The sequence below is a fragment of the Macaca fascicularis genome, chromosome 9 (assembly GCF_037993035.2).
Source record: "Macaca fascicularis isolate 582-1 chromosome 9, T2T-MFA8v1.1".
Lineage (NCBI taxonomy): Eukaryota > Metazoa > Chordata > Mammalia > Primates > Cercopithecidae > Macaca > Macaca fascicularis.
The window spans coordinates 108,861,776-108,877,385 of record NC_088383.1 but is presented as its reverse complement, the minus strand read 5'-3'; the positions used below and the strand labels follow the sequence as shown (position 1 = coordinate 108,877,385).

The 15,610-nt window shown below is 44.4% G+C and overlaps 1 protein-coding gene across 4 annotated transcripts in view; it reads left to right on the top strand.

Annotated features, from left to right (window-relative positions):
* The window catches only part of DNMBP (dynamin binding protein), a 121,698-nt gene that overhangs the window by 84,395 nt on the left and 21,693 nt on the right, over positions 1-15,610 (top strand). For 3 of the 4 annotated variants that reach the window (XM_005566173.4, XM_045361362.3, XM_015456533.3), the window contains 4 exons: positions 6,246-6,439; positions 7,342-7,441; positions 13,950-14,097; positions 15,229-15,246. In XM_005566173.4, coding sequence (XP_005566230.3) covers positions 6,246-6,439; positions 7,342-7,441; positions 13,950-14,097; positions 15,229-15,246 — 460 coding nt within the window. Of the gene's footprint in view, positions 1-940; positions 1,107-6,245; positions 6,440-7,341; positions 7,442-13,949; positions 14,098-15,228; positions 15,247-15,610 lie in introns of those variants that run through there. The other variant, XM_045361363.2, reaches the window with a different exon arrangement.

Sequence of the window (15,610 nt, the reverse complement as noted above, 5' to 3'; positions counted from 1 at the left end):
GCCCAGGCTGGGGTGCAATGGCATGATCTCGGCTCACTGCAGCCTCTACCTCCTGGGTTCAAGCGATTTTCCTGCCTCAGCCTCCCAAGTAGCTGGGGTTACAAGCATGTGCCACCACACCAGGCTAATTTTTTTGTATTATTAGTAGAGATGGGGTTTCACCATGTTGACCAGGCTGATCACTCCTGACCTCAGAACCGGCCTCCCAAGTTGCTGGGATTACAGGCCTCACGTGAGCCACCGCACCCAGCCTATCTGTTTATATAGAAATATATATGGGTTTTTGCAGATTTTCCTTTCTTTCATCTCTTTTCCCTGTTCTCCATTTTCTTATAAAATCGTGCATTTTCTTAAAAAATTGTGGCATATTGTTGTGCACCTTTCTTCTCCCCTGGCTCATTTAAGTGTAAATGTTTGGAAGATGTGAGCGGGACATTCCTGTGAATCACTCCTGCCATCCCTGTTCCTGCTGTCCTGGGACCACCCAGCTGAAATCTGCTCTGTGAGAGCTTTAGGGTTCATTGACGGGGGCGGGGGGGGGGGATGTTTGGGGTCCCTTGGTTAAGCTCTGGGTGAAAGACTGCAGAAAGAGGCCCAGGGGCAGACTAAACAGGCAACTGCTGCCAGCTTTACAGTTTTGCCTCTCATCACAAGAGATGGCTGGGCCTTTGGAATTCTTCCCTCAAAAGGGCATTCCCCATTTCCCACCCAAAGCAACAACAAAAAGGTTTAGCATGGGGTAGAAAAGGAAGAGATAATAATCTTAGATTCAAACTCCCGAGGTGGAATTTCGAGGGTTTTAGGACTAGGAAAGGACACCAAATAGAAAGGAAGGTGTTGATCCCAGGTACTGCTGGGCCTGCTGGTGCACTTCTCAGTCCAGTACGCTTAGGGTTCCAGCTCCATCCTTTAGGACGAGCCCTGCTGTGATAGCCTGGGTGACTTGCGCGATTCATATGTAAATGTGGGAAGCCGGGGGGAAATGCCGACCCTATTCAAAGGATTTTAGGGGGTTGTGGAGCATTCCAGAGCTCTGGGAAGATTCTACCCTGCCTGCTTCCCCTGAGGCCCACACTTCCACACACAGCCAACTCTGGGCACTGCAGGTAGGTCCTGGGGTGTGGGAGCCAGCACAGAAGGAAGTGGAACAGGCAGCCTCTTCGTCCCCACTCAAGGGCACCTGGGATCTGGCCGGGAGCTCAAAATTTTCCCCATTAGAGAAAGAGCCAGCTTTCTGAGGCAAGGGAAGGGTGCATGGCTCTATTCTTTAACTCTGAAGTGTGTGTAATGGAGTTGTGGAAAGCTGTGGGCTAATGACTCCCTTCCTTAGAACTTCAGGAAGTGAGCCTGGTGATAATGTACTAACTGGAAAGGGTTGGGGGTGTCTTGAGAAGGAATGGAATCAGGACTTGGGATGGGAGGTAAGCCACAACTACTGAAGGAACCCCACAACTAATTGTTTTATCACAGGAAGTAAATTTGTGCAACAGCCCCAGCTCCTTTAACATGTGCAGGGCTATCCTAGGAAGAAAGAGCTCATCTGCACATTTTATTGTTCTCATAGAAAAGTGGAATTTTAGAGTCTGCACAGGGCACTTGTCTGCTTGGTACATTTTGCCAAGTGCATTTACCATCTATCAGGTGCAGATGGCATATTCAGGCCCATTGTGGGAAAAGGACTGATGTTTGTTGGGTTATTACCTTGTTTAACTCCCTCAACTACTGTGCAAAGCAAGTAGTAGTATCCTCGTTTTATAGATTGGGAAATTGAGGCCAAGAGATAAAAGTGGACATTTCCAGGGCTCCCCAACTACATAGTGGGGAAGTGCAAGATTCAAAGCTTCTTTTTCCACCACAGCTGGCTGAGGGTGAAGGCCGCCTTCTCCCGCTTTGTTGTCCGAGATACTAAAAATTTAATTTTTTTAGAGATGAGTGTCTCACTATATTGCCCAGGCTGGTCTCAAACTCCTGGGCTCCAGCAATCCTCCCATCTCAGACACCCAAAGCGCTAGGATTACAGGCATGTGCCACCACGCGTGGCCCAGATACTAAAATTTTAGAGCAGATATTTTTATTAGAATATATGTGGCATAAAGGAAAAAGTTTTTATTTTTTATCGTATTTTATTTTTTGAGACAGAGTCTCGCTCTGTCGCCCAGGCTGGAGTGCAGTAGCATGATCTCGGCTCAGTGCAAGGTCCACCTCCCGGGTTCACGCCATTCTCCTGCCTCAGCCTCTCGAATAGCTGGGACTATAGGCACCCACCACCACGCCCGGCTAATTTTTTGTATATCTAGTAGAGATGGGGTTTCACCATGTTAACCAGGATGGTCTTGATCTCCTGACCTCGTGATCCGCCCGCCTCAGCCTCCCAAAGTGCTGGGATTACAGGTGTGAGCCACCGCGCCCGACCAGGAAAAAGTTTTTATACTTAACAGTCATTTCAAGCCAGACTTTCAAATTTGACTTAATCTTTGAAAACTCTCTTTGAGTGTTAATAAATGTTTGTGGCACCTGAAGGTCACCTGTATCTTCAGAAATACCTCGGGTTGCCAGGAGCAGTGACAACATGCCTGTAGTCCCAGCTTCTTGGGAGGCTGAAGTGGGAGGATCGCTTGAGAGCCCCAGGAGTTTGAAACCAGCCTGGGCAACAGCCCCCTCCTTTAAAGAGAGAGGAAGAGAAAGAGGAGGGAAAGAAACACCTAGGGTTTTATTAAAATTGCGGATACCCCAGTCCCACCCAGATTTGCTGAATCTGAATCCCAGGGGTGGTGTCCAGGAAACTGCAATTTAGTGAAAACATCCCATAGGGGTTTGTAGTTTGGGGTTTTAAAAATGTTTGGGGTTTTAAAGGCTGCTCAAGAGTTTATAAACCCCATTTTCCGGGGGGGAGGGGAAGGCATGCTGGTAGTTAAAAAGAGCTGTTATTGTTTTTCTCCATTTTAAGGAAATAAAAATCTAATCCATAGGCTGGCTGGCTTCTGATTGATGAGTAAGTGCTTGCTGGTACTTTGTGCTTTCAACTACTATAATTAGTAGAATTTTGATTCTCAGGAGAGTACACAGTGGTTTCCAGGGAGTTTTTAAGATTTGCAGCAAATAAGCCCCTGACCTTTTCTCATTGAGATTCCAGGCCTGGGAAACCAAATGGTGCAGGATTAAGTACACAGGATTTGGATTTAAATATATTTAGGTTCTAAATCCACAACTGCCATTTACTCACTATATAACCTCAGACAAATTTGTCAGCCTCTCCAAACCTGGATTTTCTTACCTATTAAATGGGAGTAATAATACCTACTTAAAAATTCTGATGTGGGTATAAAATGAGTTCAGGGATATAATCTGTAAAGTACCTGGCATGTGATAGGAATTCAGTAAATGTTCTCCTTCTCCAGATCTTTTTAGTCTTGTATTTAAAATGAGTTTCTATTCTCAACTTGGCACTAATGAGACCAAATTTGGGATTGAGAGTCTGTTGCTTTGAGATCACAAAGAAAATTTAAAACAAGGCTATTGAAAATAAATTTTACATATAACACAGTGAATTTAGAATCATAATTGAACACTGATGAAATGAGGGTTATGCTTCAAGTTTTGCCATTCATGCTACCAAAAAGTTCCAGAAAGAGCTTTTTCTGTCTTTTTAAATTTTATTTTGAATAATATCAAATGTGTGGAAAATTGCAATCGTACAATGAAACTCCTGTATACATTTTATACAAATTCACCAATATTTAACATTTTGCTGTTTTTATCTCATTCTCTCTCAATCCCTACTCTCCACATGCAGTTTTTTTTTTTTAATGAACTAAGAGTGCATTGCATATATCGTGCCCCTTAATAAGCTTCAGTGTGTATTTTGTATGAACATGGATTTTTTTTGAGACAGAGTCTTGCTCTGTCTGTCTCCCAGGCTGGAGTGCAATGGCGCAATCTTGGCTCACTGCAACCTCTACCTCAGCCTCCTGAGTAGCTGGAAATACAGGCAAAATACAAATTTTTGTATTTTTAGTAGAGATGGGGTTTCACCATGTTGGTCAGGCTGGTCTTGAACTTCTGACCTCAGGTGATCCGTCCGCCTCAGCCTCCCAAAGTGCTGGGATTACAAGCATGAGCCACAGCACCTGCCCAGACTTTTTTTTTTTTTTTTTTTTAAAAACCCAAACCTGGAGTGCAGTGGCACAATCTCAGCTTACTGCAACCTCTGCCACCCAGGCTCAAGCCATCCTCCCACCTCAGTCTCCTGAGTAGCTGGGACTGTAGGTGTGTGCCAGTCCATGCCCTGCTAATTTTTGTATTTTTTGTGGAGATGAGGTTTCACCGTGTTGCCAGGCTGGTCTTGAACTCCAAGCTCAAGTGATCCACCAGCCTTGGCCTCCCAAAGTGCTGGGATTATAGGCATGAGCCACCATACTTGGCCTAAAATGGTGATTTTTCTGACTCCATTATTTCTTCTCTTATTTATCAGCTGACATTCTACCATAAGAAAGGGCTTTCTCTTCTCCCCCCTTTATTTATGTACTTTTATCTATTATCAATATGAACTTACAGATTATTTTATTCAGTGAAATAATCCATTGTTGTGCTTTTTCATTTATACTCAAATTGTGCCAGATTGGCCAGTGGGAGCCCCTTCAAGCTGGCTTCTGTGCCCACCATGTTGTTGAGTACTTCTTCACTTTCTTCCACATTTCAGGCTCAGCTATACCTTCTCTGCCCCAGCCCTGGAATTAGCCATTTCTCCAAAGAACCCTGCCTCCTTTTAGTGGAGAATGGCATCTAGAAACCAGAATTTGGGTTGTATTCTAAAACACTGCAATTACTCACTTTTTTTTTTTTTTTTTGAGACAGGGTCTCTCTCTGTCACCCAGTCTAGAGTGCAATGGCACTATCTCGTGTCACTGCAACCTCTGCCTCCTGAGTTCAAGGGATTCTCATGCCTCAGACTCCTGAGTAGCTAGGATCACAGGTGTGTGCCACTATGCTTAGCATTTTTGTATTTTTAGTAGAGACGGGAGCTTGCCGTGTTGGCCAGGCTGGTCTCGAACTCTTGACCTCAAGTGATCCGCAGCCTTGGCCTCCCACAGTGCTGGGATCATGGGCGAGAGCCACTGCACCTGTCCCAAAATTCCTGACTTTTGAGAGAAAGCGGTGTGGAAAATTTTTTGGAGAATAAAATCTGCTGTGAAGGCCGACTTTCCATAAGTAGTTTGAACACTTGTGTTTTTGCTTCTTAAATCTGGGTTAAAATATTCCTGTAATTGTACTGAGACTTACTAGTATATTTACATACCAAATTTGTAGTTGTTTAATTGGATCATGAGGAATTTGATAGAGACTAAGCAGAGACTGATTGTTTCACTGTTGTTCTTTTCTGTTGCTTATTACCGTGTTTAATGCTCATTTCAGATGAACAGATGCTGTTCCATGTTTATAAATAACCCTCATCCTATGTATCTAAGTAATAGATAATTGTAAAAGCTAATGACAGAATACATATTTGTTTTTATTTTTAGAATAATGCAGTTTAGTTCTTAGAGATTCTTGTACTTGAAAATACCATTGATAAGCTTCATGTTTATAGTAAGTTTGTATCTACTAGGACATTTGAGGTAACAAAACCTGCTTGTGAGTTTCGGTTAAGGTTTTCATAGGGAAAATCTAAACCTTTTTTTTTTTTAACCTATTTCATTATATGCTAATGTTAACCTACCATTACAGTGACTGGAAAATGATAGGTCCTATAATTATCCAGTTCTCAGATGGATAATTTGTTATTTTTTATTTTACCCTTAGTTGGCATTGTTTTGTGCTCCCCATAATATTCTGTTTAATGTGCTACATCTGTATTTTGAACTTCCAGCTTGTTATTTCTGGTGCTTTGATCATGGACCATGTTTTATATCTGATTAAGTGAAAGCAAGTCTTTATAAGGTCAGACCCCTCTAAACCTCTTTTGCAAGGAGCTTGTAGACATGCTTTGTTCACTCAGTGGGCTAGCTACTTCTTTTTAGGACACATTCTCAAAATGGTATTGCACAGGTTGGAGTTCTCCCTGCAGTGATGGCTTTCTAAGCACTTCAGCTGTCCCTGTTTACAACTGACACGTGCGATCTGATTTCCTGAAGGTTGACAATAGTGAGACCTTTGGTTCTCAAGGAATGGGTTCTCTTTGCCTCAAACTGTGGAACGGTCCTGCTTTTACACCCAGAGCTGCTAACCAGTTCTCTTTTCCCTTCTAGAAATGACGCTTCTCTCCTCCCAGTCTTCATCACTGGTGGCCCCTTCTGGGTCTGTGTCCACCGAAAATCCAGAGCAGAGGATGCTAGAGAAGAGAGCCAAGGTCGTAGAAGAACTTCTTCAGACAGAAAGAGACTACATTCGGGATCTGGAAATGTGCATTGAGAAGATCATGGTACCCCTGCAGCAGGCACAGGTGGGAACTGGGAGACAGAGTTAGTTTGACCTTGAGTATGGTCCTCCAGGCCAGAAGCATTAGGAGATAGGAGGTTTCACCACAGATTTATTTGATTTGAAATAGAAACTGTGACTGTGAGTGCTGCTGTTCTTAATCAAGGGCCTCAACATCCCGTGTGTCATCAGCTTAAGCCTTCAGCATCTTTCACTTGTCAAGTCTACTGTTAACCTACCAGCTACTGCAGTCACTCCCAGGACTCCTCCTGTTACTGTGGCTCCTGAAAACAGTTCCAGGAAGTCTGAATCGTGGCCCTGCTGGAAGGCTGAGTGATGATATAACAAAGCCTGGGGGTGAGGGGTTACGTGACTCTGAGTGATGATATAACAAAGCCTGGGGGTGAGGGGTTACGTGACTCTAGTACCTGTTTATATAGAATTTATCCAGGAAACCCTTACTAACATGTGAGTAGGCTGGGGACTTTTCTGGATGCTGGAGGTAGTAAGAAAAGGGTAACAGTGTCCTGGGGTTTATAGTCCTTATTGCTTGTAACTTGACCCGCTGGGCTGGGCTTGGGTTTACACCCTTGGAGCATTCGCTTCCAAGTCCTTCTGTAGCAGCTGGGCAGTGCCACGGGATGTTGGGCGTGGGTGGGAATTTGTATCCCAGTGCATTTGTAGACCAAATTGTTTCCATTATCATACTAAAGTGCTCATGGGGGTGGCAGAGAATAGTTGGATCAAGGACAAAGGATGACACTAAAGATAATGATGGATATTTCTAGTCTGGAAACTTCATGAACATGAGTGAAGAAAGTGACCTTCAGCAATTTTTCTACAATTCTTGAAGAGCTGTTCCTAAGATGATTGAAATACCATTAATCTCATTTCCGTGCATCTTTATGTTTTGTTTCCTTTTCTCAGGTACCAAACATTGATTTTGAGGGACTTTTTGGAAATATGCAGATGGTGATTAAGGTCTCGAAGCAATTATTGGCTGCTCTGGAAATCAGCGATGCTGTAGGTATGAGCTCCTGTGTTGTTTCAGAAGCAGCTTTTTAAAAAAACTTCATGCGCAGGAGGAAGGGGCCTTCCTGATACTGAGTAACTATGTCGCCGGGAACACACAGGTTTAGGTACTTAGTTCAGAGGTTACTTGCCCTCTACTTTCCTTCTGTCTCAGCCTAGTTTGGGGTAATACAGGATGTTAGCAATAGAAGAAGTTTTGGATGTCATACAGTATGACGTTTATTCCACACTCATGGTTGCAGCCCATTACTGGGTCATGAGATCAATTTATTTTTCAAGAAAATAAAATAGAAAATATCAGAATGCTGCCAGGCACAGTGGCTCACTCCTGTAATCCCAGCACTTTGGAGGCCGTGGCAAGAGGATCACCTGAGGTCAGGAGTTTGAGATCAGCCTGGCCAACATGGTGAAACCCTGTCTCTACTAAAAATACAGCTGGGCATGGTCACGGGCTTCTGTAATCCCAGCTACTTGGGAGACCAAGGTGGGAGGATTGCTTGAGTCCAGGAGGTTGAGGTTGCAGTGAGCTGAAATCGCGCCATGAGCCACTAAACTACCGCCTGGGGGATGGAGCAAGACTCGGTCTCAAGGAAAAAAAAAGAAAATATCAGAATGCACTGTAAGTAAGTTTAACTACCAATTTTTGAAACTTATCTCTTTTTTTGACACAGGATTTTTGTCGCCCAGGCTGGAGTGCAGTGGTGTGAATTCTGCTCACTGCAGCTTCAACCTCCCAGCCTCAAGCCATCCTCCCCACCTTGGTCTCCCACGTAGCTGGGAGTACAGGCATGTGCCATCACGCCCAGCTAATTTTTGTAATTTTTTTTTTTTTGTAGAGACAGGGTTTTGCCATGTTGCCCAGGCTGGTCTCAAACTCCTGGGCTCAAGTGATCCCCCCATCTCGGCCTCCCACAGTGCTGGGATTACAGGTGTGAGCCACCACAGCTGGCTGAAACTTTTATTTTCATTTCACATATATGTGTGCTGAGTCATAATTTAAAATATATTTATGTGGGACATTGTCAAAATGTTTTTAAAACATTAATCTAGTTCTTATAAACAAGGGAACTTATTGGTTATCCATTGCTGTATAACAATTGCACTGAAACATAGCAGCTGAAAACATTAAACATGTATTACCTCGCTGCTTCTGTAGGTCAGGAATCTGGAGGGGGATCTGCTGGGTGGTTCTGGCCCGGGATCTCATGAGGTTGGAGTCAGTTGTTGGCCTGGGCTGCCGTCATCTGGGGCTCAGGGATCTGCTTCCAAGAAAGCTCACTCAGCTCTTCAAGCCTCAGTTTCTTGCCACATGAGCCTCTGCCTGGGCTTTCCTCACAACGTGGCATGAGTCATGAGTCACCTAGAGTGACCTGTGAGAGAGAGCGAGAGACAGAATGAGAGCACGCAAGAGCAAGCATGCCTGAGACAGGAGCCACAGAGTCTTCTATAACCTGATCTTGAAAATGACACAGCATCACTTCTGTCATATTCTGTGGGTCATACAGACCAGCCCTGGCACAGTGTGGGAGGGGACATCCTATCATTTTGCTGCTTTATTGGAATCCTAATTACAAGAGGCTACCCCAGTTCCAGCCATGACACTATACACAACAACATCCAGCAGAAGGAGTGACCCCTGTGTCATTTTAAGTCTTTGCAAACCTTTTCCAGAGCTCCCCGATCAGATATCTTATTTCTCGTTGGCCAGAAGTGGGTGACATGCATGCAGCTAAGCTGATGGCTAGAAAGGGGAATGGGTCATGACGCTGGATTACACTAGATGGAATTTACCTGACTCATCTGGAAGAAAAACGGACACAGGAACAAAATCAGGGTTCTGTCCCCTGAAGGGAGGAGGAAACAGCTCTGGGATGTTGTGGCATGGTTCGTGTTTCCTGAATGTTTCTCTCACCACATACCCTCTCAAGATAGGTCCAGTTGGATCTCAATTGTTCTCTACAATAGACGGCCCTCTGAGGTTTAGGTACTATTGTTTCTTCTTTTTTTAGACAGGGTCTCACATTGTTATCCAGACTGGACTGCAGTGGCACAATGATAGCTCACCCATAGCCTCGATTACCCAGGTCAAGCAATCTTCTCACCTCAGCTCCCTGAGCAGCTGGAACTATAGGCATGCACCATCAGGCCCAGCTAATTTTTAAATTTTTGTAGAGATGGAGTCTCACTATGTTGCATAGGCTAGTCTTGGTTGCCTGGCCTCAAGTGATCTTTCCTCCTCAGACTCCCAAAATGCTGTGATTATAGGCATGAGCCACCACACACCTTTTTGAGACAAGGTCTTCCTCTGCTGCCTAGGCTAGAATGAGTGGCGTGATCATGGCTCACCGCAGCCTCGACCTTCCAGGCTCAAGTGATTCTCCCACCTCAGCCTGCCAACTAGCCTTTTTATTTTTAGTGGAGATGAGGTCTTGCTCTGTTGCCCAGGCTGATCTTGAACTCCTGAGCTCAAATGGTCCTCCCACACTGCTAGGTTACAGGTGTGACCTTCTCTGCAGCTGGTTTAGGTACTCTTTATCCTATTTTACAGTGAAGAGACTGACACTTAGAGGGAAGGTAATTTGCCCAGGCCACACGGCTAGTAATTGAAGGACTGGCATTCAGACTCAAGCCTGTCAATGCAAATGCCATTAGCTTCTACACAAAATACAACTGTGTCTTTTGCATTTTCTGGAACAGTTAGAAAAACTGGAGCCTGAGGTTCTTGCCCTTAGTCTAACCGGAGAGGTCCGGGAAGTTGAAGAAGGAGATACACACATTGAGTTGGGCAGAAGGAAGTCACAGTGACCCAGTTTTAGTGTGATGGTGAAGCATAAATGCCAATGTATATGATTTTTTAAGGCACTTGAAATAAGTATCTCTGGGTCATTTATTTGTATTAAGAAAGAAATGAGGTAAAGCTGGCTGCTATCTAAAAGGGCTTAATTATAAATTAAGCGGTTACTCATTTTTCTTCCAGTTTATTACCTGTTGTCGTGCCTGGGGCTCTCAGGTGGTTGGAGTTAAACCAGCTTCTGCAAGGCACCTTCTCCCCTTAGGTCTGATTCAAATCAGAAATGAGAGTCTTAGCATCTGTGTCTCTTATAGTGTACTATACCTTACATTATGACAGTAAACTGGGAAATGAAAGCAAATGTCCACAACCCCACCTCCATAAGATAGCACCTGCATTTATTTTTTCTTCTTCCCTTCGCTTCTTGTCCAAAGTCAAACAAGGAGTTGGGTAGCAGGCTTCAATGTGTTGAAGACACAGAGAGGTGGTGGAGAGGGCTCGACACTGAAAGGCTGAGACCCAGGTGCGAGGACTAATTTTTAGAGGAGAATGGTGGGTGGTGGGCCTGAGGGAGCCAAGACTGAGAGCACCATGTCGGTGGCTCTAGCAGGCCAGGTGGTGCGTTCAGTGGGGGATTCACAAAGGACAAACGAAGTCTGAAACATCTGATGAGGGAAGGCTCTGAGAAGTCCGTGAAGGGCAAGACGGGCAAAGGGCAGGTGACCGAGATAGAGAATGATCAAGCAGCACCGGGAGACTCTGGGCACATGGTCATAGGTGGAAAAGACTGGCTTTACATGATTTTAAACACATCCCATGGAGAGCTATGTTGTTCATAATGACCCACGATGTGTGTTTCTGTGTATGTCTATGCTTAGTTTTACCATGTCCAATGTCTTCCTTTTCTTTTTTTTTTGAGACAGTCTCACACTGTTGTCCAGGCTGGGCTGTAGCAGTGTGTTCACAGCTTACTACAGCCTCCACCTCCTGGGCTCAAGCGATCCTCCCACCTCATCCTCCCTAGTAGCTGGGACTACAGGTGTGTGCCACCACACCCAGCTAATTTTTATGTCCGATGTTTCCTGATATTTTCTTTTCTATTTGATCAGCTGGGCGTGTTGGCTCACACCAGTAATCCCAACACTTTGGGAGGCTGAGGCAAGGCGGTCAGATCATGTGAGCCCAGGAGTTCTGGACCAGCCTAGGCAACATGGGAAAACCCTGTCTCTACAAGAAAAAAAAAAAAAAAGTCCATTCTGTCTCATCAAAACAGTGCTGACTGTGACCTGTTAAGTATATTTCGTGACCCAGAGTTTGAAAGAGATTAAGGTGTAGCTTTGCTAGTTTGTAATTGATGTAGAATAGTCACTATCAGGGAAGTTGAAGAACAGCAAATTGAGTGTAAATCATCAGTCTGGATGGTGAAGATTCTGAGAATGCAGCTAGGAAAAGGGCTGCGAAAAGAAGGCAGACTAATGTAGAATGGTGAAACCAGATGAAGACATGGGTGGCTTAGGGGTTCCAAAGTTGCTGTGAAGGCTGGGCGCAGTGGCTCGTGCCTGTAACACTTTGGGAGGCCAAGGTGGGCGGATTGCTGAGCTCGGGAGTTCGAGACCAGCCTGACCAACAAGGCAAAACACCATCCCTACAAAAAAATAAAAAATTAGCCGGGTATGGTGGGGCACACCTGTAGTTCCGGCTATTTGGGGGGCTGAGGGCAGAGAATTGCTTGAGCGCAGGAGGTCGAGGCTGCAGTGAGCTGTGTTCAGCCTGGGTGACAGAGCAAAACCCCATCTCTTAAAAAAAAAAAAAAAAAAAAAAGTGGCCATGAAGATGAAAAGGGAGCCAGCCCTGCCCCCACTGCTGTGACTGGTAGGTTGCAGGAGTAGACAGAAGGGAAGATTCTGCCCAGGTGCAGTGGCTCATGCCTATAATTTCTGTGGTTTGGGAAGCCAAGGCGGGAGGATTGCTTGAGGCCAGGAGTTCAAGCCCAGCCTGGGCAACATAGTGAGACCTCGTTTCTACAAAACAGCAACAAAATTACCCAGGTGTAGTAGCACACACCTGTGTTCCCAGGTACTTGAGAGGCTGAGGCAGGAGGAATCCTTGAGCCCAGGTGTTGGAGGCTGCAGTGGGCAATGGTCACGACACTGCACTCTAGGATACAGAATGAGACCTTGTCTCAAAACAATTTTTTTTTTTTTTTTTTTTAAAGACAGAATCTCTCTCTGTTGCCAGGCTGGAGCGCAGTGACACGACCTCTGCTCATTACAACCTCTACCTCCTAGGTTCAAACGATTCTCCTGCCTCAGTCTCCCAAGTAGCTGGGAATAAACCACATAGTAGTAGCTGTGACTTTGTCACCAACAGAAGTCACATGTTCCTATCACATTAGGTTGTTGCAAATATCTTGAAATTTCAGTAACCCTCAACCAGAGGCAGCCAATGTTACCAATGTGTGTCACTCCTCATGCTGTGACAGTATGGGGATTGTTAGACTCAGTGCTACATTTGGTTATTTAATGCCTTATAAAGAAGTATATGGCTGAGACTCACGCCTGTAATCCCAGCACTTTGGGAGGCCCAGGCAGGTGGATTGCTTGAGCCCAGGAGTTTGAGACCAGCCTGGCCAACATGGCAAAACCCTGTCTCTACTAAAATTACAAAAATTAACCAGATATGGCAGCATACATCTGTAGTCCCAGCTGCTCAGGAGGCAGAGGCGGGAGGATCATTTGAGCCTGGGAGGTAGAGGTTGCAGTGAGCCAAGATTGTACCACTGCACTATAGCCTGGGCAACAGAGTGAGACCCTGCCTAAAAAAAAATGAGATAAAGAAGTATATAGGTTATATCATAAGTTGGGGATTTATCATTATAGGTATTTTAATAAACTTTGTCCATAGTCTTATTTATGCACAAAAATGTTAGAAACTGCTGCTGTAGAAGAACCCCGCCTCTACTAAAAATAAAAAATTAGCTGGGCATGGTGGTGTGTGCCTGTAATCCCAGCTACTCGGGAGGTTGAGGCAGGAGACTCACTTGAACCGGGGAGGCGGATATTGCTGTGAGCCGAGATGTGCCATTGCAGTCCAGCCTGGGCAACAAGAGCGAGACTCCATCTCAGGAAAAAATAAATAAAATAAGAAAGTAAGGGGGTCCTTATGGGGTTCTCATTACACATTACATCCCTACATGGAGAACACTCTCAGATGCCTGTCTTGGCCCGACTGCAAAGGGACTGGAGGCTCTGTTTCAGAGGCGTGTGTGTGTGTGTTCTAAAACAAATACATGAGCCTGGGCAACATGGCGAAACCCCCTCTGTACCAAAACTACGAAAAATTAGCTGGGCATGGTGGCATGCACATGTGGTCCCAGCTACTAGGGACCCGAGTCTGGGAGGTCGAGTCTGCAGTGAGTGGAGATTGTGCCACTGCACACCAGCCTGGGTGATAGAGTGAGACTCTGTCTCAAAAACATAAAATAAAATGAATACATACATACATAGATGACATGGCTTTCTAAATTTTGCTTTAAATGATTACAACTTTAAGCTGTTAGATGGAAGTTTCTTACTATTTGATGGATAGTCTTACTATCATTTCTTGTAGTAGGTAGGATGTAGATGGTACTAAAGTTTGGCTGTGTAGCTTACATTTAGTATACTGAGAAGAAAGTTACTAAAAACACTGTATGTTTGTGTATATTCCAAAGGGCCTGTGTTTCTTGGTCACCGGGATGAGCTTGAGGGAACATACAAGATTTACTGCCAGAATCATGATGAGGCCATTGCGCTGCTTGAAATCTACGAGAAGGATGAGAAGATCCAGAAGCATCTTCAGGACTCCTTGGCAGATCTGAAGTAGGAGTTTTGACCACTTAACTTCCATCACAGTTCGTTAGTTCTCTAAGTTATACCTGTGTATATGCCTGGACTTGATTATGACATCTATCTTATTTTAAACATAAGATATCCATGATATATATCATTTAAATGGTTTCCTGATTATATTTTTGTCCATGTGAATAAATTTTATCTGTATGGAGTATTAGATTAACATTATGAGGTTAAAAAGCAGCCAGGAGAGGATGGTTTGGTCTAGATAAACAAGAGCATAGGTGAGAAGACTAAATACAGGGTTTGTTTTTTTTTTGAGACAGAGTCTTACTCTGTCACCCAGGCAAGAGTGCAGTGGCGTAATCTCAGCTCATCACCCAGGTCAGCATGCAGTGGCACAATCTCGGCTCACTGCAACGTCTGCCTTCTGGGTTCAAGCAATTCTCCTGCCTCAGGCTTCCAAGTAGCTGGAATTACAGGCGCATGCTACTATACCTGGCTAATTTTTGTATTTTTAGTGGAGATGGGGTTTCACCATGTTGACCAGCCTGGTCTCGAACTCCTGACCTCAAGTGATCCACTCGCCTCAGCCTCCCAAAGTGCTGGGATTATAGGTGTGAGCCACTATGCCCAGCCAAGGTATTCTTGACATCAGGTGAGATTGTCCTGGTCTTAGGGAAGCAAGGTATAAAGGTATAATGTATGGGTAAGTAGATCAAAGGGAAGTTAGGAGCTAAAATTTTTTTTTTTTTTCTTTTTTTGAGAGATGAAGTCTCACTCTGTTGCCCAGGCTGGAATGCAGTGGTGCTGTCTCGGCTCACTGCAACCTCCACCTTCTGGGTTCAAGCGATCCTTCTGCCTCAGCCCCCTAGTAGCTGGGATTACAGGCACGTGCCACCATTAGCCCGGCTAATGTTTGTATTTTTAGTAGAGACGGGGTTTCACCATCTTGACCAGGCAGTTCTTGAACTCCTGACCACAGGCGTGAGCCACCACACCTGGCCAGGGCTAACATTTTTTAGTAGACTAAATATGTTACCATAGACATTCATAATTTTTTGTCACATATGATTTATGTTCCGAGAAGAATGTGAAACTCAAGATTCTCTCTCTTAATAAGCTGTCTCTTTTCTTTTCATGCCCACTGCCTTGTAGGAGCCTATACAACGAATGGTAAGTTCCATTGCTACTTGATGTATGCACTCATTTCTTTTGTGGATTTTTCCTCTCTCTTAAACAACTGTATTTTCTTCCTTTATAGATAAACCTAGAAGTAGACTCACCTTGCTGGGTTTTTTCTTGTAGCATTTATCCCCAAGTGAACACTTCACTTATTTGTTTTTGCCTATCTTCTACCAGGGCAGGGACTTTCGGGGTCACTATTAAATCCCCAGTACCTAGAACAGTACCTGGTGTTTATTAGATGAATACATGTTGAATGACTGAAATTGGAAAGTAGGGTAAAAGAACAGAGAGCAATATTTAGGAACAAATCCTGCCCATAGGCATATATTATTATTATTATTATGATGTAGAA